At 37.3% G+C, this 22766-nt stretch overlaps 1 protein-coding gene across 1 annotated transcript in view; it reads right to left on the bottom strand.

Moving 5' to 3' along the window:
• Positions 1 to 22766, bottom strand: part of ADGRV1 (adhesion G protein-coupled receptor V1) — a 292864-nt gene that overhangs the window by 243254 nt on the left and 26844 nt on the right. The window contains exons 10-20 of the mRNA XM_040578910.1: positions 22082 to 22258; positions 20807 to 21030; positions 10303 to 10429; positions 10035 to 10220; positions 8936 to 9116; positions 8154 to 8317; positions 7387 to 7510; positions 6737 to 7003; positions 4624 to 4750; positions 2334 to 2551; positions 442 to 1185 (exon numbers count right to left, since the gene is read on the bottom strand). Of these exons, the coding sequence (XP_040434844.1) occupies positions 442 to 1185; positions 2334 to 2551; positions 4624 to 4750; positions 6737 to 7003; positions 7387 to 7510; positions 8154 to 8317; positions 8936 to 9116; positions 10035 to 10220; positions 10303 to 10429; positions 20807 to 21030; positions 22082 to 22258 (2539 nt within the window). The remainder of the gene's footprint in view (positions 1 to 441; positions 1186 to 2333; positions 2552 to 4623; positions 4751 to 6736; positions 7004 to 7386; positions 7511 to 8153; positions 8318 to 8935; positions 9117 to 10034; positions 10221 to 10302; positions 10430 to 20806; positions 21031 to 22081; positions 22259 to 22766) is intronic.

Raw genomic sequence — 22766 nt, 5'->3', positions numbered from 1 at the left:
TTCAAAAATTGTATTGCTTACAAGATACTGGCTTAGTTGTAATAGAACGCACAACTAGAAACAAAACTATTGCATTTCAGAAGCTGAAATGAAGAAAGTTCTTTCTCAGCTACAGTGCAGTCAATCTTACAGAAATTACTAATTGCAAAATTATATAACTATGTGTACATGGTGAGCATGCGTATATAAATGTAATTATAAATTATTTGTTTTCAAATTATTGCAATCCAAGCTCTGTTACAGCTCTGAATTGTTTCGAACTTCCCCAGTTCTAATCTCCATATGCTTTTTGAAAATCCTCAGCATTTTCTATCAATTCTTTCCAATCAACTCATCAGATATAATCATTTTACCATCTTGCATACCACTGTGTAGGAGCTAGACTCTTCTATGCATTGCAGAACTTTACATATGGAGAAAAATAATTGACTATTGCCTTACCATCAGCAATTGCTTCTCCTTTAAGGCTCTTCATTCCTCCAAGAACTGCAATTCCATCCATGTAAAATTCAACTATACTTTCATCCAGAGTAATCAGAAGGTGAAGCCAAGTATTTTCATCCAGGTATTTCAGAACTGTTGCTTTAGCCATATATGTTGTATTGGATCCTAATGCTGTATAATGAAGCACTGCAGAAACATGAGAATAATTTCTCTGGATTTTCACACCATAATATAAGGTCCCATTATCATCATCCTTTTCAACTATATAGCCATCAGTACTGACATTAGGAATTAACCACGCTGAAAATGTAAAATTGGTTACTGCAGTATTTCCATTGTATGGGTGTTCTGGACCAATAACCCCAAACGCATCTTCTTTTCCACTGAAATACAAAGCATCTGTCCCACTGTGACGGCGCCTCATGTGGGGCTGAGATTGTACAGAACTTGGAAATGATCCCAGCAACAAAAAGTCTACCATTGATGGTAGTCCAGCTTCGAACGTACTAGATAGTATTTCCCAACCTAAACGGACAACACCAAAGGTGCCTTGTTGTCTCCAGATGGTAAAGTCTGTAATATAGGAAAGATCATCTTCAGAAAGAACATCTTCCACTATCTCTCTGTCCTGGCTCTCTGGGTCTATAACAAAGACTCCAAAAGGGTCATCATTGAATGGGATCATCACGGTTACAGCAAGGCTTGTTTCAGACAACTGACCACCAGGACCAGGAGACCCACCTATATAATGGAAGTTAGAGCAAAAGTTTATAGTCAGTTTCAAACACAGTCTGAAAAAAGCTACTAAGTACTTACAGCTTTTTTAATAACATGTGTTTCTAAAAAGGCTTAAATCTTCTTTAAAGATCCTCTGAACTCTTAGAAAATGCTCTGATTTAATAACATAATTTAACTGTATTGTTTTTAAAACACTAGTGACAATTTTCATAGAAAACAAAGCAGTATGTTACTTTTCAACTGCAAACTAAAACAGATTTTCAGCTAAAACAAGATTAGCTTGAGCTTTCTGAATTATTAAATGGGATAGGTTACCTTTGATTCATTTGACAAACATGAGGCCAAATTCAGTTCTCGTATTACTCCAAGATTTACACTAATATGGAATGACAAAATTTGGCACAATTGCCTCTGAAACAGAAGCAGAGATACCTTGCAAAATCAGTAACCAGCTGTGCATTAAAACTGCTGACAAGTCCTGCCATTAGTCATCTATTTCTGCACAGTAACAGTCCAGGATACAAAGATCATGATATGAACGCAGAGCCTCCATGTTCAAAGTGTGCAGTGATCTACCTATTATAAATAGGAAATCTTCTGTACATGCATATGGATTTCACTTATAGGAAAGGTCACTGCATGTTTTCTGTTGTATTGGGCACAGAGGACCATAAATAGTACTGAGGTGAAATGAGTCCAGAAGATTTGGAGCTCTGCTCAGTAGCAGACTTTTAGCAGTTGTAATTTAAGTCATATGAAGTGATAACTGTAAGTATTTTACCTCCTCTAGAAAAAAGCAAACAAACCAACCAGCCTCCATTATGGTAGACAACATGCACAGCCTTTAATAGCTTTATTTTGTCTTCAACTACACGAATATCTACATCTCTGAAATCACCAAGAGGCATCCTTTTTAAAGGTCAGATCACCCAAATGTGTACAACAGCAATTCAGGAACTGAATATGAACTGCATTCGTATACCTAAATTAACATTAAATGAAAAAAAAAACCTAAAGCCTTACCAGAAATGTATAGGATATCAAGACACGATTCAAGGCAAAGCTTTTTCCAGGGTTGGTTTCTTTTTGATTGATTAAACATAATTCTTTTCTACCAGATATGAAGGGAATGGTGATATGGAAGACAATACCTGAAGCATTCACCAACTTCAGAATGTAAAATTCATTGAATTCAGGAATTCTATCCGAAATCGCATGGAGTGTTATTGGCTTTGATCCTTCACCATCTGTGAACCACACAGTCCCGTAAGTTTCATAGAACTCTTCTCCTGGCCTCAGCGCAGAGTCATTATCAAACAGCTGCCAGGTCAATGAGACATTGCCAAATTGTCCTCTATGTCTCAAAACCCTGTTCAGTGATACAGAAACAGTCAATGTCCTGGCAGGTATGCACCAGCATTCATTAGCAAGGGAAAACACAGTTACGCTTACCTTCCTTACTGTGAAAAATAATATACAATGTTGTAAATAACCATGAACAATAAATGCACCATGAACAATAATACAACCCCCTTTGAAGGCTTGTGATTTCACAGTATAACTCTGCTCCCAGGTATACCACAGGTACCTTAGGAAAAAAGTAACCAATGAAGGTCCATGCAAAATAGTGCCGTTAAGCTAAACATCAGTTTGTCTTGCACTTCTATTATATAAAAAATATATTCATAAATATGAACATATAATAGTTCAGCAGGTTCTTATTAAAAATGTATATACCTGGCCACCCTTAGACAAGAAAGAGAATCATTACATTTAACCACAAATGTTTCTCCTTTTAACTATTAAGCTTCCTTAAACGCTTTCCTGCACTGGTATTAAATTTAGGTTATGTTTTGTGTCCTTTAGAAATCTGTCATTATTTCAGATTAAGAATGTAGTAAATAAAAACAAGATTACATTTTTTGTATAGCTATCTGGTAACATAAGTTCATCAATTTTCAAAAAGCATTATAAATATGAACTGAAGCATACAGCGCCTTTATCAACAAAGTGTGCTTTACGTACAAAAGGCATGCTTCTGTTTGCACGGTAAAATAAAATGCTGTACAAAAGGATGAAAAATTCATTCAGCAAAACTAGTCTAGGCACACCAACATCATTATGTTGTTTCTGCTTCCAAAGGTTTCTTCTTTTTGCCATGAACCAGGGCACGCTACCCCAGCTGTGTAGCACTGTTGCAGTAACTCCAGTTACTTCCTCTAAAGCTCAGTACCCTTATAGCTGTTCTCAGTGTTTAGTTCATATGCTACCCTGACCCTTTTGTTACGTACAACATGGTAGCCAAAGCACTGAGGATACAGAAGAGACAGCTCCCTAGTAATTAGATTTCATAAGTGAGGACTGAGCAAGGTCCTTAAATGTGGGTGATCTTGGTATTACACAATTCCATAAAGCACCTGTATATAAACATGTTTAATTCATCCAAATCACCATTCTTCACACCATAAATTCAAATGTATCCTGCAAATAAAATTAAAAAGGCCCAATAAAACCTCAAAGAGTAGCATAACAGAAGCAAACACACAATATTTTTAGTATCTGCTTTTCTCAAGAATTTTCATTTTTTAGCTGTGTAACACAAGCATAAAGACCTAATTCACAGTCATAGGCACCTGCTTCAAGGCCTTAAAAGAAACCAAAAAAAAATCAAATAAAAAGACATAAAAGATAATTAAACAAATGTGAAAAGATCCTCTTCCCCAACTGTTTACACTAGGACATTTATTGTGACCTAACTTCTCTTTATATCCTGTCTAGAGGTTTCTTAATGAAAAACCAGTATTTTTGCCAAATTATAATCCTAACCTGATGTTATAGAACATAACAAGACAAATTCATTTCCTAACCCTTCCCATTCCTGAATATATCCCAGTGGATGGATGGAAAACATTTTCAGCAACCAGACTAGGAAAGAGTATTTTCAGTCTAGAAGACAGTCACATCTGGACTTTAAGTATAGACTTCCACCTGTAATTAACAGATAGAAGAAAAACAACTAACAGAAATACAGTAATATAGGTTGGTTGTAGGGGAAGGCTTCAAAGTAGGGTACAAAAAAAGAAATTAACAACCACACAGCCGTATTTAGCTGTATTTTGAAAAGTGTTTTTACTTCTCTGTTACTCTAAGTTATATTCTGCTCAATCATCTAGATTCTTATGTCTACTGAGAAATAACAAAACATCAATGTATAGTCTTATTTATTTAATTTTAACACGAATTTCTGTATAAATTTTAATATGCACAGTCTACTTGATAATATAAGAGTTGATGTCTTCAATATGTTTACAATTAATTCCAAATTTGGCAAAGCTGTTTTTCTTTAATACATTTTTATCAATGCAAATTTGTATGGAATTAGATCAAAGCACATACATGAGTACAAAACAAGTGCAAAAGTATTATTTAAAAGTTACCTACAGAAAATTGTTACTTTTGCCTTCTTCCACTGCCTTCTGTAAAGGTTCCAAGGAGAAAATTCCATTAGGATCATCATTTGCTTCAATAATAACTGTAGCCACTCCAGCCTTGAAGACAACAGTATCCCCTAAAAGAGAGGATGATTCATTTTTTCAAAACAGGAATCAGAAATGGTGGTAACTCTAAAACTGAAAATGTTTCCTTCTCACACCTTTTATCCAAAGTAATGAATTACATAAAAATCAGTGAAAACCAGTATTTGACATAATCGGTAACAGGCAAATCAAAGCAAAAATTCTTAAGTAGCATCTCATGCAAAGAGCAAGACCTAAGATTTTCAGGAAGAAATATATGTGACATGACCAGGGAAAATGTGATTGTGATCAGAAAGGATTGTATGATCATGTTTGATTGATTGGTAAAGTCAAAAGAAAAATATATATATTCTGAGATCCCGGCTCTCCTTTAGCTCTAGAATAGAAATACTGCACTTAAACTAAACAGAAACTAAGAATAAGAGTTTATTCATACCCATATCACAGCCTATCTGAAAGGAAAAAATCTAAGATACCTGTGAAGTCAAAGTGGAAGCTAGCAGGATTTCTGCATGTATGTTAGCACTGTAGGGACATACTAACACCCTTCTTATGTTCGCAGATGTACATTACGTATCCACCTCCATCCCATTTTTCACCCTCTTTAAGAGCATTAGACTAGCTTTTGTTCCAAAAGTAAACAATGTTTTTATCACTTTTTCATAGATCTCTAGCTGTATTTTCTCTGAGTTAAAACAGTCCAACATAATTTTCAAAAGTGAGGTAACAATCAAGGCCAGTATATGCAACAGTTCATGGAATTAAAATAAGTATCTTTGTATTCAGACATGTGTATAGAAATATTCTGTATTCTTAGTGATTCTAGAGAGGTTGCACAATAAGATGATCCTCCTTTTAGAGGCAAAGAAAGTCCGCAGCTAGCCATTCTTGTAGCACCAGTGTGCCAGGAGGAAAGCCACCCTATAACAGAGTGATAAGAGCAAATACCAGTAGATCCTCAAGAGAGTAGGAAGAGATCACTGAAAATTTAAGAATGGAAAAGAATGTCTTTGTCCAAACATCTCCATATGGTTGATGTCTGTAAGAGACTTGGGTACCAGAGTGAATGCTAGCTGAGACCTCAGGAAACACGTAAGCTACCTTATACTCAATCAATTGCCAAAAAATGCCCTATAATTCTCTGACTGCCTGTTACCAATGTCAAGGGCAGATGCAGTTCAAGATCAAGGAAGTCTTGTGAGCAATTCATAGACCAGCCACATGGTGCCCGCTTTCATGTGACCCGAAGTACTCTCTTAGTCTCACTGACTGTGAAGACTAGTTCATTAAAGACTGTAATGAGCTAAGACACTTAGTATGCATGTCTAAACGAAGAAATCTAATTTTTTGTTTCCTCATCTTGAATAGAATCCCTGGTAGGTATTTTTTTTAAAAAAAAGGCGATGTTATTTCTAAGATAATAAACCCATTTTTTACTAGTGGTACATCGGGTCCTTTTTAAGACACTCTATTTCTGTAGATTAAACCTTGTAAAACTATAATGTCAGACTGAAAAAAAATGTATGCATATGTTGCAGTACTACAAAAATGAAAACATACCAATTTACATGGTTGCCCTCTAAAATGAAGCAGTTCTCTGTTTTTACAAAAAACAGGCAGCTTTGTATGGCACCGGAGCAGGGCAAAAAATCTAAAAGAATCCCTCTTTCCCTAAAAATGTTGCAGTACTAACATTCTTTAGCTTTGTGTTTCTGTAGTCAAGTCAAAACCCCCTCTAATCTCAATCGTTTCCATTTGAAAAGAGACTTTTACTCCAGTTGTTTTGGTTGTTTTTGCAGGAAAGGTTTCAGCTATATCATTTGATTTGTGTTTCCAATTAAACAATTCAAAATGAAAATCCACATACACTGTATACAGTAATTTTATAGAAATGTTGAAGCAAACCTTATTCATACTTGGCATTTATAGATTGCTTTATGATAAGACCAAGGTGGTAAAAAATTGCAGAAAAAAATAAGAAAAGAGTTATTAAACATCCATAAAATCATTACTTTTACCTGTAGAGTTCAAAAGGAAGATATAAAATGTTTCATCTGTTTCGGGGGTATCATCATCATTAATATACACAGATAAGTTCTGTTTTCTTTCTCCAACATCAAACAAAATGAAACTGCTCTTTCCACTGGGAACGAAGTCTCCCTCTTCAGCTGTTGCGTCTCCATTAACAGTAATATACTGGACAGCAACAGCAACATCAGCCGATCCATTCCTCAGGACTGTAAAATTTGCAACACTTCCTTCTTTAACGCTCACTGACAGAGGTTCTGTAAATACACAAGCAACAAATCTACCTGAGTTCAAGCCTGAGCTCCTCACATGTGGACTATTTTCTTAACCCTACCCAAGAGGATCCTTCTCCTCAGCGAGATAGAAGGTGTACGTGGTAAAGGCATGGAAATACTTCTGTGTACAAAAGAATATTGTTGTACTTAGCCATCTAACCAATCTCAACAAGCATGAACAAAGAGAATAATGAAATAAAATAAGAGAAGGTTCTGAAGGAAATAAATAGAAATTCAACACAACAATAACATGAACATTTTATACTAGCTCCATTGGTTTTAGGTTTTCTTGATGATCTGGTCTGTGAATAAAATCTGTTTGGGATAGTATACATATTCTACATTTAGAAACAGTAACACTCAACCTGCAAAATAAATGGGATCATCATTCCTTGTAATCTGTAAAATTGCACTGGTTATATTGCCCAGCCTAGCTCCACCAGTAGCATTGAATAAACTGATGATGAATACTTCCATCTCTTCAGGTATCTGAAAGAGAAAGTATTACAAAATTAATTTCTGGCACACAAAACAGTGAAGATATTACAATGAACAGTTGAGGGGATTAACAAAGCAGAGATTTCTGAGCGTTGTTTTTTATTTATTGATCCTTAAATGTGTTGAGGCAGGTAACAAATGACAGTTCACTTACACAGAAATCATCATCAGTCAAAAATCCTTGTAAATAAGTCCCCTTATCTTTGCTGTTGTACAGATGATCCAAAAGTTATCTTGCAACTCCCTGCTTCTGATACATGTAATTTATTTTTACAGTTTTATTTATTATTAATTGTTCTCATTCTTTCTTATATTGATTCAATTATATCAGCATTTAAAAAAAAAGTAAGATTCCTGCTATCAAAACAAGGGGGTTAATCAAATTAACTTTTCTATAATTTAACCACATTGAACTATGCTCGGCTTCTAACTTCTTTTGTTTATAGGTATGCACTCAAATTCTTCTATGATTTGCTGAAGTAATCTCCGTTTTACCCAAGTATTTTGACTTTTCCTACAAATACTTAACAGGCTCTTAAAAAACAGACATTCCTTCTTTCTCCTTAAACTATAATGTTTTAGCATTTGCTCTTTGTCCCATATATTCACACAAAAACACTGTAAAAATGTTTACCTCATCTGGCAGAGAGTAAATGGTGATATTTTTTGAAAACTCCAGATTATCAAAGAGAACAGTCCCTTGTTCTGGATAGATGTCATTAGTACATGCTGGGTCAACAACCCAAGACACACTAACGTTGCCATAGTTTCCCTGGTTTCTCATAACTCTGTAAGCAGCTATAAAAAATACAAACATATACAGTCACTGTACATCTTCAGAAGAACATAAATAAAAAATAAAAAGGTCAGCAAAGCTGAAACATAGAAAAAGGAAAGGAAATAATAAGCAAATCCACTTCTTGCAAAACAAATAATATATGAAAGCACTACATCAAAGGACACATAAAGACAGACCATTAAAGCAGTTCAAACTTGCTCAAATTTGTTATTTTTCGTCAGTATATGTACTTAATAATTGAATAGACATAGATAAATTGAAGTCACCCATATGAACATTTAGCTCTATTTGCCTCTCACATAGCACCCTACCCTTCATGCTCCACAAGCAGAGCTACTACCTCCAGGTTGCACTTTGCACATACAGCAATACTCCGTCCCTCCTGTCTGGAATATTCTCTAGCCATTTTTTTACTGGATTGATCCCTCTGGCTTTCCAGGCCAATCCTTTTCCACTTCAGTCTCCACTGCTCATCATGCTGGCACTGTACCACTCTGGAAACTCCGGAGTGGAGACTTGTCAGCCATTGTCATAGAAAGGTGAAATGGGGAAAAGAAGCCTTGCAGGGGCAGACAGCAGATAAAGCAGTAACTCAAAAAAAAAAAAAAAAGAATTACCAGCATAGATTATTTCTCCTTTACTTTCTTTTATCGTTACAGTTAGTTCATCAGGTAGAAACTGAATGACACCATGTGGATCATCATTCTTCAGAATGGTTATATTGACCCTTGTGGCATTCCCCAGCTTGCCTGGCATTTCAGTGTAGCCGCTGAGTACTACAGTGTACATCTCATCCAGCTAGAAAAGGGAAACTCAGTCAGAATAGAAAGACATATTCAGTATCCACATTCAAAACAAATGGCCAAACATCCACAGTCCCTAGCCAGGCAGAAAGAGATACAAATTTAAGCAAAAGGAAATCACACATGCTTTCCACATGCACAACGTGTTTGTACATTGCCATCAAAACAAAAAAATCATTAGAAATGTTTATCTCTGATAGAACTGTTTCCTAAAAAATCAAGCATTATTGTAGGCAAGGGCTTATTTTGTGTACTTAACTCAGAATCACATCAATTCACTAGTACAAATGTATTTGTAATGCTCCCTGAAAGTTTAAGTTTTCCATAAGATTTATTAATGTTTCTGGCTTTGTAACAGGGAAAGAAAAGATTTTTAAAGCACCAACACCAAACTAATTTAAAAAGAATGTATCAGCTTGCTTTATTAATCTAATGGGACTTTTTAGTTCATATATTTTCTGAAAAGAGCTCACAGGTAATGCTTCGAGGGACATTAAAACAAGTATTGCACCTATGTATCTATATTGCAAATATTAGTCCAGATCAGGGAGCACGAAGTGAAACTAGCAGGGATTACTAGAAAAGAAATAAAAAGAAAGTGGTTTTTCACACAGAAGGCAACTAAACAATGGCACTCTATGCTACAGAGTGTCACAGATGCTAAAAACCTACATGGATTCAAAGCATAACTTTTTCAATTCACAGAAAAGAAAAAAAAAACACCACTACTGAGAACTACTCAACCCAAAGACACCTATTTATCCAGGCACCCCTGGTTTAGAGGCTGGGAAGACATTCTGGAGAAAATACATGACACACCTGTTATGCTCCTAGATATATGCCTAAATTTTAATAAATGACAAACTAATATGTCTGTGAACAGAATTTGAAGAGGAAAAATAGTAAATTTTACCTCTGGAATCCCATCCATCCTTGTCAGAAGAGTAATTATGATTTCTCTTTCACCAGGCTTGAACTCCAGAATTCCTGTGCTTCCATAAAACTCATTATTGTCTCTTGGTTCTACAGTGTAGTGTAGAAACTGTCTGAGAAGACTTCCTCTACTGCGGACAATCTGCAGTTCGACAGACTCCCCTTCCTGCAGAAAACGAGAATCCAGCCTTTTTTAGTGTTCTGCTTTAAGTTATCCATAACGATTAAGAGAAGTTACTGATAGCTACCTTGATACTGTAGGGACCTCTGGAAGAGGGAGAAAATTCAAACACTCCTCCTGGATCATCATTTTCCAAAATAATGATTTCACAAGTAGTAAACCCATATTTCAGTATTTGATTTTCCACACTGACCCTGAGAAAGGAAGGCAAGAAGGTTATTTGAGTGGCAATTGTGTTTGGGAAGTAAATCTACACTGGTGTGATGAACATCAGAATACTGATGAATTTTAAGAATAAATTATGAAAACAATTATCTGCAAAGAATAAAATAAATTAAGAACAACCCATTAGTATGTTTTATCTATTTGTAAAAAAAACAAACTTTGCTTCTGAAGTAAACTTGTTTTCTGGTTAGTTTTCATAGTTGGTTATTTTCAGTCACACATGCACACAACACACAGAAAAAGAACAGAATTGTGCAGTAAAAAGTTAAGAGTTATGTTCAGTATTACTTTATATTTGGATCAAAATGTAAAGGACAATATAAAATCACTTAAACAGCAATTTCATTGACAACGACACATTCTTACCCTTTTCTGTAAAAATTAATATTGCTTCAAATAGGAAGAGACTTCCCCCTCAATATTGTGGATTTCATCCTCATCTGCTTTCTGTAAGATGTGGATACTACTTGTAGGATCCCAGTCAGTCTCTAGTAAATGTTGGACCTACTCTGAGTAGCTCCGACTTGTTCCCTTGCTCCTCCCTTACTCACAAGCCTGCTGCCTAAAAGCATATGGTGAATGGTGTAGGCATCATCAAATAAAGCTCCTCTTGGTGGAGGATTTCCCTCCCTCGGCTAGAGCTACACCATCCTGGACTTAATCATGGACATGAACGGGCTGTATCTGACAACAGAAGGAAACCTTGCACATTTCTTGCGTTGACTTCCTACTACTGAAGGATGCATCAGGAAAGCATGTTCAGATTGATGGTTTGGATATGGCTTATTACATGGTGGTTTATGTGTTCAGATTCCTGTACATCTCCCATGTTTCCTGGAAGAAAATGTCAATGTACTTTTGGTCCAACATACTGTAAATATTTTTATGGTTGCACTGTACTACAACCCAGACTTCCTGAAACACTGTTTCATGTAGAAAGACATGTGATGTGCTATAATCCAATATTTGAAATCAGTTCCAGAACTGTTTCCACAAACACTCCATAAACAACTGGAACGCCCACACATAAAAAAATAAATAGCAATGTATCTTGTAGTGAAGTCTACAGGGAGGTTACAAGGAAATATCTATTAAAAGGTTAACATGTCATGTTTTTTGCATATTTGAAAAATACGTCAGCAGACAGAATTATGTCTGTTTAACATAAACTAAATGTAAGCTATTCAAAAGCAAGGTAACTGCTCATCTTTGATCACAGAATACTTCTCTAAAATTCTAGTGAACTCAGTCATTCAGTTGGGGCAAATCGTATTTCTTGCAGTTTCAAACAACTAATCCATTATTACAGAAAATGCTCAAATACAAACACTGAGCCATGCATTCATAACTTTAATCATTCACAAATCCTGAATAAAGAAATGCCTTCAAGCCAGAACCCCGTGCCATCAAATTAAACACAAAAGGGCAAGCATGCATTGTCCGAAGAGATGCAGAAGATGTGATCCCTAAGAGAAAAAGAAATTATTGAGATTCTGTCCAAATCAATCACTTGTAAAACAAAGCATTGCTTCACTGAAGACAAACCGCAGTTGACTGCACTTACCCAAAATACACGACAAACCTTTCTGTCTCTACCCTGTCAACACAGAAAGAAAGAAAAAGGGGATGGGGGAAGGAAAGTGCCACTTGCTAGAATTTCAATACTAATAACTTTAGAAAAGAATAATAATAATTACAAAACAAACAAACAAACAAACAACCCACAAAGCTTCCTTTTTCCTTTCCAAATTCTTATAATGTTCCTTTTATGGGAACCCTACTTGCTTGGCATTCTCTTGCTGACAAATGCTAGCAAGTGGGCAACTCCCACTTAGGAGAAATGACCCCATGACCAATTCAGGATGTCAAGACCCATTCATCGTACACCCTACCAAGCCCTTGTCCAAGGGCTCATTTACTGCCAACCTCTGTGCCTGCTCACAACTGCATCAGCAGCCCACACTTATAAACAGACCTTCATTAAAAAAAAAAAAAAAAAGAAAAAAGAAAATCTACATGTTTCCATGGTATTTCATCAACCTGCCAAAGTAATAATAAAAAGAGATAAGCACAGTGGGACCTATAACAGATACATATCAAAAATTATTTTGGCACAAAATTACATCAAATTTCATTTTTGACAATTTTTCAGTTAACCAGATTACCAAAGTAAAACACCAACACAAAATTATACAAAAATACAAGAATAAGAAAGGAGTATTTGGTAACCACTTAATTGGTTCTGTTTTGGCCAAGCACCTATAACAAAACTACCATATCAAATCAGATGAAAGGGCAGTATTATTCTACAATGGCAATCACGCAATTTGACTTTCTTAATCTAAAATAAATATATGTTAAATATAAACCTGCACTTCCCATCAAAATACCATAAACAGATTACCACAGCATTTGCAAAGTGAAATTCTGACTTCACTAATCTCATAAAGAACTCGGGTTCAGTATTCAACAGAGATAAGAGTTCATTCAAAAGTCTGAGAAAATAAAGCAAATACGCTTGTGGCTACATTTTTCTAAATAGGAGATCTGAATTAATAGAAATTTCTCATTGATTTCCAGTGAAGCTAGATCTTAAATGCTATATATTAAGGCATTCTCCCTTCCTTCAGAAACGTACGCAAAAGTGTTCCAGAACCATCAAAGCATTAATACAACGAAAAGCTCATGGGGAAAATTCCGATGCTGAAATTCAATTATATCATTAAGCTGTTGATAATACAATTTTCAACAGAGAATACAAATGAACTATTACGTTAAGTAAGGTTTTTGTACATATGTACAAGCTTAAGTAGTTAAGACATAATCACCAAAAGAGAAAGGGTGTGCCAGAAATACAATCTTTCAGCTTCATGAAGTTACACTGCATGAGTCCAAACACGGCACAGACAAAAACAGTCCTCTGTTAAGGTGATTAGTACTACAGTCTTATATTAAATTGTCACGCACAATGGCAGCACTGCAGAAATCCAGAGGGTAGGAGAAATGAAACAATTCACAAAGTAGCATGAGGTGTGCACCTTGTGCATCTCCAGGTGTTCTTTGAAAGGACTAAGACTGGAAATACTTCATTACTTTTAAACAGCCACAGTGGAAGTCAGATCAGCATCTAGAGAACCTGCAGGTCAGAAAGCAACTATGTAGCTTCAGCCCATCCACTGCTAAAGGAAACCATTGTTCTGGAGATTTCTCCACCCAAGCCCTATTTTCAACACTAGGATCAATGATTGGCTGGCCGACTGATCTGACCATGTTTTCTCTGCCTGACTGGCCAGATTGCTCTCTCTACTCTGACATAGTGAATGTTGGTTACTATTCAAAAAAGGCATAAAACAGCCTGTGCAAAAATGGAGTAGAAACACCTAGGCTTAGGCTTCTAACTGCCAGCTGCTGTTACATGAGCAAGGAACCATGTACACAATCGGATCCCTCGTGTCTACAGCCTAAGGTACACACATACAAACTCTCATGCATCCCTGGACCAGGACGCACCAGGTGACCCTCTGGCTTGACTTTGGATGTGTCTCCTCGCTGTGGCCCTGCCTGCTAATTGCTGGGCTGTGACTGACCCCAGTGACCATCATCCAGCCTAAACCTGGTATGTGCTCCTGGCTTGACCTGCCCCACCACCATGACCTTGCCTGATGCCCTGGACTCCAGGTTGCCCCCTGTAACCTGCTCCATCCTGCTCTCCTGCATCGCTAGGGGCAGTGGGATGGGCCCCCACCTATCCAGCTGTGTCATCAGGCTGGACTTCTGGCTCTACACCACCACACTGCCTGCAGGCCACCAGCCATCAGCTCTTGCTACGTGCCCTGACAATGTCCAGCATTCATGTACAGTCCTTTCATCACAGAGTAAAGATGTCTAAACTGCCATGGAGAGCACAGGATCAGTCCAGTCCAGTTTCAGAACTTGTATGTGAAACCAACTCTTTAGGCACTCCTGTAATAGCGGTGTGGAAACAGAAAAAAATGGCTATTCAGAACCTCACAAACTCATGGTTTGCCCTTGTGGGGGCATTCGGAAGTAATGAAAAAAGTTAAAACAGCTCCTTGAACACAATTGCTTAGCCATACCAAGGATCTTCAGCTACTAGAAAGACCACTTGACCAGGAGTAAGGAGGTCACTCTCACTGGGAAAGCCACTTCCCTGTCTTTCTCCTCAGCTTAACTTTTTCTGTAAAAGGGCTGTCTGTGGACATGAAGATTCATTTTATCACAGAGGACCAGTGCTGGCAGTGTTTATGATGCTAATGTAAGAAACACAATCTCAAACAGTGTAACTGTGTTTTCTGTGATTAAACAGCTGTAAAAAAAACACTTCCCATACAACAAATCTCATGGGAAATGACCTGTCAGTAGGGAAATTCTTTCCTTAAAAAAAAAAAAAAAAATATTTAGCAAGAACTACAGATTAATTAGGACAATTTAACTCAAGCTTCAAAATGTTTCTTGCCCTTTTTTAAAAGTGTACTGCTACAAAATAGCAGAAAGAAGACGCTTGACCGAGTTTAAAGTAACATGGCAATTTCAATGTTGTTATGAACTAAACACCACTGCAAATAAAATAGTAATTATTAAGAGATCCAACGTGGTCAAATTTGATTGCTCTGGACCAAGAATTGGACTTTTGCAGAAAGTGAACGTTTCAAAAGGCACCTGAGAAACTGAACTGTAACCCTGAACCTGCATTGCTATTACTCACTTCCCTAAAAAACTTTCTTTTCTATCAAGGTATCTCAGAAAAGGCACGTTCAGATTGCCTGTGGAATGTTACTCACTTTGCTTCCTAGATTTGCAGTCAGTGTTCACCCCTTCTTCAATTTTCACAGAATTATCTACTGATTTAATTAGTGGCAGGACCTAGCTTTAAAGAACAGTATTAAAATAGGATTTGCTACATTATTTTCCACAGTGCTTTTCATCAGAGGGAACACCTTATCTCCAGTTTTAATCCACAAATTATTTGATTTTGGAGGATATTTTAAATTTTGTTACTCATAGCAGGAGATATATGGTGCTATTATTTTGAAAAGAAATAAAAGATAGCAGTAGGTGTCCAGTAGCACTTATTTTAATATTCTGCTACTATTTTCAAATAACTTTTTCCCCATCAAAACAAAGTCTGACCAAACCCCTGAAGAAAAAGCCAATATTTTACAAAGAAAGAGTTAATTTATATACATTTATATACATCACATGTATTACTTAACGGAAAAATTACTAAAAATAGTAACAAAGATAAATAGTTTTGAAACAGATGCTAACTACAGGAAATCACCTAGTTAGGAGAAAATCCCAGCTCCATTAAACAGTATATTAGTGTTTCTGTGCATGCAAGTGCAGAGAGCAACCCCCAATACATGAACATTACTTGAGCCCTGAGTCAAGGACCATACATAGTATGCAGTGCTTTAAATAGTCCTTCTGTGATGTGGGGAAATCACCTTGGGGGAGGAATTAGAGAAAATCTGGGTCCTAACAGAAGCATAGTATTACAGAAAGCTTTTTTAGGGTAAAATACAGCTATTACCCTCAGGGTGGTTGGCATGCACGGAGTCTACATCCTCACAGTTCCCTAAGCAGCACAGCCTGCCAGCTCAGCACATGCTGATGGGAGTGATGGAGGATGGAGCAGAGTGGAGACCCCACGGCCAGGCTCTGTTGTGCTCCCTGCAGGAACGGGAACCTGATGGCACCACACAGCTGATCAGCTGCACAGTGATTGTCACACGAAGGATCCATGAGATGTCTGTGGCTGAGCCAACCATCGCGGCAAAATTACTTTCCTCAGGTGAAAAAAACTCATCGTAACACTAACGCACAGCTCCATCTCAAAGCTACCTGCCTACAAGGTACTACTACACCTCGCTGGGCACACAATACCAGTTAGTAACAACAATACATATGACTGGAGTCACCCAAGCTCCACCTAAATGTGATGGAAATGGACTGGTCCTGGAATGAAATAAGTCCAGGGAGTTGTGTAAACTCCCGGATTACTCAACTCTGGTTCAGTGCTCACAAAGCTAGGTCAATCTGACCCACTCTAAAGTTGTTATGAATGAAGGGACTTCTAACCAAGGGAGTCAGCCTTGGGGAGCATGAGAACAGATAGTGAAAAGAGCACCATTACCTAAGTTACACAGAAAGAAGCCTTCAAGTGAGGAAAGTTCTGGCTATGAGAGGAAACAGGATAAGGTGTTGCAATCCACTGACATCAACAGAAAATTAGTTGAAAATAGGACAAAGATAATAGTGATAGTGGGAGATCACAACCTCCAACTCAAATAGCATTCCTGAAAGAGGGCAAAACCCCGCTTGAGGAGTATGTGTAGTCAGCAGAGAACTTCAGTGGTGCTGTCTGAGGATGCATACTAATTTGCATTAGAAGCAAGAAACTTCTAACCAATATTGTGTATCATAATGAATATGCAACGTACTATGAAGTATAAAAAGTGGACAGATGAGGGGGGTAACATTCCATCATAACTTCTGGGATCAGGCGACAGGCTGAACCTGTCTTCTCCCCCGATAGGGATGCCTTTTGGGTAAGAACTGTGACTTATGTATGCTAAATAACTAACTCATTCTAGCTGACATTAGTAATTAAGGTTTTGGTTGTATATAGTTTAGTAGTGTATCATTTCAATCAGACAGTCCCCATCACCACCAATCATGAATCTTAACTTGTCACAATTTTATAATAAAGAGTGTTATTCCGTAAACTGTTAGTGCGAGTCTTCTGTGAGCACTAGCAGCTGCTGGCAGCGGGTAACACGTTCATATAAAGCGGGCAGACCTGCTGAGAGGTCCCCCTGGTGCGGCTGGCGTGTCTCCCTGAACAAGGCAGTCGAATTGCCTTTCGATCCAGTGGGACTGGTCAGTGAAGGGTGCTTGTAACAGGACGCTGACAGACCGGTGGGGCACAAGGGTCTTGGCTTTCCTGGGGCACTAACAGACAGTTCCAACACCTGGGGTTGGGAGGATTCCCCCCTGCCTTGCCCCGCTTTTCACGCGACATATGATTTGCTAACTTTTTGTCATGAAGTATCCTCTTAAGCACAAGAATGTTTAAAAACTCCCAGACATTTCACAATTAAACAGTTAAACCTATGTTTTACATTCTGAATTTTTTAAAAATCTATTTTCTAAGTTTACTCAAGACAGAATTTCAGCCTGTGGAAATGTGTCTTGCATCACAGAAACCACCAGAATATAGAAAATCCCACGTTACATTGCTTCGATTTTGCTTTGTTATATATAGCAGATGAGATTTAGGTCACAACAGACATACGTGAATCTGTTCTGGCATCATAAATTATATGAGTCATGACTCAAAAATTGAGCATAAGGACTATTTAAACAGTCACCTATTCATGGATTACCACTTTCACAAATAAAAATAAACCTATCAGTGTACTGCTGTTCCCAGACCCTGAAGTCCCTAAGTTCTCACTCTCAGTACCATTCATTTAAGAGTGCAAACACAACCCGTGTGCCCTGGAGGTCCCGGCTTACTGACAGGGTGACAACTGCCAGTAGGAGAATACGTTGTGCAGAAGGAAAAAAAAAAAAAAATCAGATTTTTAAGAAGCTGGGTTCTGTTTGTGCTTACCAGGTAAAATGAACAGCCCTAGTATGTATATATGCTTTCACAAAGCATACACACAGTTTCCATGGCCTGTTCCACCTACATTCATCAAGAAGACCAAGGCCTTTTTTTCTCACACAGATTTCACTACAGACATCTGGCTTTATTTATGTTTGGTCTCCATTCAGGCCTATTTATATATGGGCAGTCATTCAACCTGAAGCTGCTCCTAAAAAAAGAAAACACGAAGAAGCTTCAGCAGGTACAGGATTGTCTTGCTTCTTTATTACTCATTTGTTTTCTTAGGAAGCATATTCTTCATTAAATACACTGGCCTTCATTTTCTGGACAGTATTCAGAGTTATTTTTAATATCTATGGCCTATGGACAGGGGCCATAAAGCAAGGAAGGAAAATATTATTTTTAATGGCTTAGAAAGTGTATTTTATAGTTATGGATGCAATCAAAGCTTGTTTAAAATGTAAAGTGCCTTAACAACACCGCTGAGTTGTAAATAATACATCCTTGTTAGAACTAATTATTTTTATTATTTTACCCATGCTATTACTAATTGCAATAAATAGAATGCTTATGAACATAGTTCTATGTCTATAGTTTCATTAAAGTTCTTACATGCTCTATTTTGCTACTGACTTATGCTAAATTTATAGAACAGTACAAGCACATCCACAGCACAGTGCATCTTTGTTTTCATGCTAATTCACTACTGCTGTGAGGTGCTGGCTGCCAGCCTTGGAAACTAACATCTTCTGTTCATCCAGAAAACACAAACTATGCAGAAAGCAATACCACAAGGTTACACACATAACCCTGCCAGTATCCTTCAACCTTGATTTGAAGAGTCATCTCCAGTACTGAATGGATATCTTTGCAGTCATCTCATTCTTGGCTTCTGCTAATGTTCAAGTTGCCAAATTTCACTCATAGCCTTTAGCGAGACTATCCATGTCTAAAGAAAAGTTCAGATTTTACCTCCTCTTCGTTTTTACTTCTTTTTCCAGGCCAGACCACCTGTTCCTTACTTCACCCTCTGACATTGCCAAGTGTGGGAAAGCTGCTTACTGCTGGCACACTTTTTACCAACCACTTCATGATCAGCAGAACCTACTACTCCCACTACACACAGTAAAAGCAGAACAGTGGTTACGTTTGTTCAACTGCCAGTTCAATCCTTACTGCACCGCCATTTTCAAGGCACAGTCTAGGGTTACTACTCAGAATAAGTGCCAGGAAGCAATAGTTACACACCTCTGGAGAGCTGTCAGAACTTAAACATTTAGTATTTTATGCTTTCTACTTCCTCTACTTGCTTGTTTCCTAACCTTCCAATTTGATTTTCTGGCCACCTTACATAACTTCTTCACAACTTCTATCACCATTTCTAATCTGAGTTTCCTGCTTTGTGCCAGAGACTCTAATCAATTCCTTGAGACAAACCAGTTTCATCCACAGGACGGAAAGTAGAGAACTCTTGCAGTACTCTCCATTTCTTTTTGTCTTGAACAGGACTGTGTTTTCAAGGCAGTGGGTAGCCAAGGTAGAATGAAATAACTCATTCTGCAGTAGATGCATCCACCAGCCAGCTTCTACAGAAGCTGGACAACCCTGCAGTGGAGTAACATCTTTCCCTGTGTGACAGAATGATGTTCAAAAAGCAGGCTTTCCAAAACAGCATCAGCAACAGCTTGAACAGCTGGTTGCTGGTTTGCTAGTATGTAATCAACATGGGTGTCCAGTGTTGAAGTTCTCAAGGGCTAGTCTGCACTTCCTATGTAGGCCAAGAACACTTCTGCATAAGGTAAGGACGGTGTAAGTAGTAGATGTTCAATGTGGATGTGGAAGCTGGCAGGCACCTATTACTATGTTCCCAGAAAAAGTGGGAAAATGGACCTTAGACTAACAGGAGGTAGTAGAAGTGAGGTTATTTCTAAACCATATATGCAACTGAGTTGTTGTAAGCAGGACAGAATACATAGCCAAGATTCTCCTGCTAGTAAATCAAGAAGAGAATACATTCCTGGACATGAACTAATTCAAGTATTCAGAGTAGTGTTCACATGCAGATAATAGTATCTCCTGAAGGTCCCTCACAGCCTTAATTATCCTGTAATCCCGATCTCACACAAAAGGGAGACTACAACACTGTGCTTCAGAAACACTATTGCTCTCTTTATAGCTGAAGTGTGTGGTAGTGGTCACACTGGGCCATTTTGGAACCCAGGAGTTGTGATGGAAGTATCTAATTATTAAGAGCAAGCAATATGGAACTCATAGATCAAACAAATAAAAATCTGATCTAATTCTGCAATGACACATAGCTATAATCCTATTTTGGACTGAAACAGTTATTGCTTTCTACACTTCACTACAGTTTTCTTCATTATCTCACTAAATATTACTTTTCTGAAAAGATATGTGTTGTGTGCTATAACTAAAGATCAAAGCAGAAGTAACTTTCTAAATAGCATACATTATTTTCATCAAAATATAAACAAAACTAAGTCATTAAATGATAAATACAACACAGCTTCTTACATTGATCTCCAGTCAAAGAAGAATCCACACACAGTCTGAATAAAGGACCTAATATTCCTTCAGGCACTTATCGACCCAATACAGCCAACACAACCTAATTAATACTGTGCTAATTTTTTATATATAAATTGAGTATTTCAACTGATACATATGTATAAAGATTAGGGTACAATACCTGTCCAAAGTTAATAACACAGTTTCATTCATTTCAGGTATATCATCAGCTTTAATAGTAATGTTGATTGTGGTATCACTTTGCCCAGATAAGAAAACAACAGAGCCATTAAAAGGACTTATATCATCATGTGTTACTGCCTTTTGATTGACACCAGAGGGTTTCAAACTCCAAAACACAGTTGCTTGACCATCAGTCCCATCTCGATGCAATGCAATGGAAACCTATGAAACACACGAGTTTGTTGTGATTTGTAAAACTATATACAGAAACAATTACTCCCTTTCAAATTGCTATTTGAGTATGAACCTCAAAATATCCAGCTTGGTTTTTTATTCATACTGATGTATAAGACATGAAATCAAAGACAGTATATGAACAAAAATATGTATTGAATCTTATCCTTTTAACCATTTATCAGTTGTACACTTAGTGGAGATGGCAGATCATTAATATGACAAATCACTAAGGAACTATGAACACAAAAAGCCTGGTATGACTGATATAATCAGTGCCCACCCCACCAAGACACAAGCTAGGTTTTAGATATGACTACCAAAATTTTACTTTGGTTGTTATAGTACAGTGATGACCTGTACTCTGCTTAAGGAAATTAGCAGTTTTAATCTGAGAATCAGAAACAAGTTATCTGATTCAGGATTTGTGGGAAAATTTCAGTGAAGACAACCAGAGAAAAAAGGGAAAATGTATGAAAAAAATTTTTTTTAAATGTTTCTTCAGCTGGGACTACAGCACTCAGATGGATGGCAATGCTTTTGAAAATACTCCTTTGGGTTCCTAGAAAGCTAAAAAGTGTAATTGTTGGAAAACACACCCAGTGAGCCAAATTTTTTGTTTGCATGTAAGTCAGTCGACTATAAGATGCACAGAGATTTTGAGGAAATTTAGAAGGGATATCAGTCCCACTTTATGTTACTACCTTTGTCGTGGGTGAGACAGATTAAATCTGTCTGCAGTATCTTCTGTGTGAACATCAAGACCTAATCAGTTGTAGATGCTTACAGAGAAAGCAAAGATCAACCTCATTTTTCTGATAATGACTAATATTATTTCAGGCCTTAATTTTACAAGCATGTGGGGTTTTGGGGGTGGAGGTGGGGGTTGTTGTTTGTTTGTGTTTTAAGCAGGGGAATATGTGGGATCAGGCAGTACTTTAGAGGAAGGACTTTTCTCACATTAACTTCCAATTTTATCCTGAATATAGCAAACTTTGCTTTTACCATACAAAGGGACAATATAAAAAGGTTTACTTACCACTGTAGCGGGGGAATCTTCTGGCTCAGAAATAATAATTGGAAGATTACTAGTAAAGCCTATTTCTCCATTTGCAATATCTGGAGTGATCCTCAGGGAAATATTTCGAATCTCGCCTAATCTAGGACTCAGAGGTGGGACTAGAGGAATCCTATCCACCAGCTCAACTTTTTCCAGCTGTAGGAAAAAGAAAGAAAAAATTGAGAAACAAAAGCCTTAGTACCAATTCTGACATTTCAGAATAAGTTCCATACACAGGGAGCAAAATATCTCCAGAAGAAATTTCTCTTACAGGCAATGAAAATGTATAAGATGTTGCATCAAAGAAATTAAGTGCATATCTGGCAGCAGAATGGTATACCTCTCAGACAAATCATGTTTGTATACACAGCTAAATGTATGTAGTGGGACAACGAATCTTCTAGATCGGTTGATTCATTACTAGACCTATGAATAACAGTATTGATTTGACAAGTGGCCCAGGCATCATTCAAACTTCATTTTTTGTGTCATGCATTGATAAAGATCTGCTGAAGTCACTCGAACCAGAAGCCAAAGAATGATCCAATCTTCTTTCCTCTCTCATACAACTTTAAGGACTTCACTGTTTGTAATAACTAATACATTAGAATTGCACTCAGAATTGAAAATCAGTACAGTATTTCAAAACTGTATTCTCCTCTTG

This window comes from Falco naumanni, chromosome Z (assembly GCF_017639655.2).
Source record: "Falco naumanni isolate bFalNau1 chromosome Z, bFalNau1.pat, whole genome shotgun sequence".
NCBI classification, from domain to species: Eukaryota; Metazoa; Chordata; class Aves; order Falconiformes; family Falconidae; genus Falco; species Falco naumanni.
This window is presented reverse-complemented; position numbering and strand designations above follow the sequence as displayed.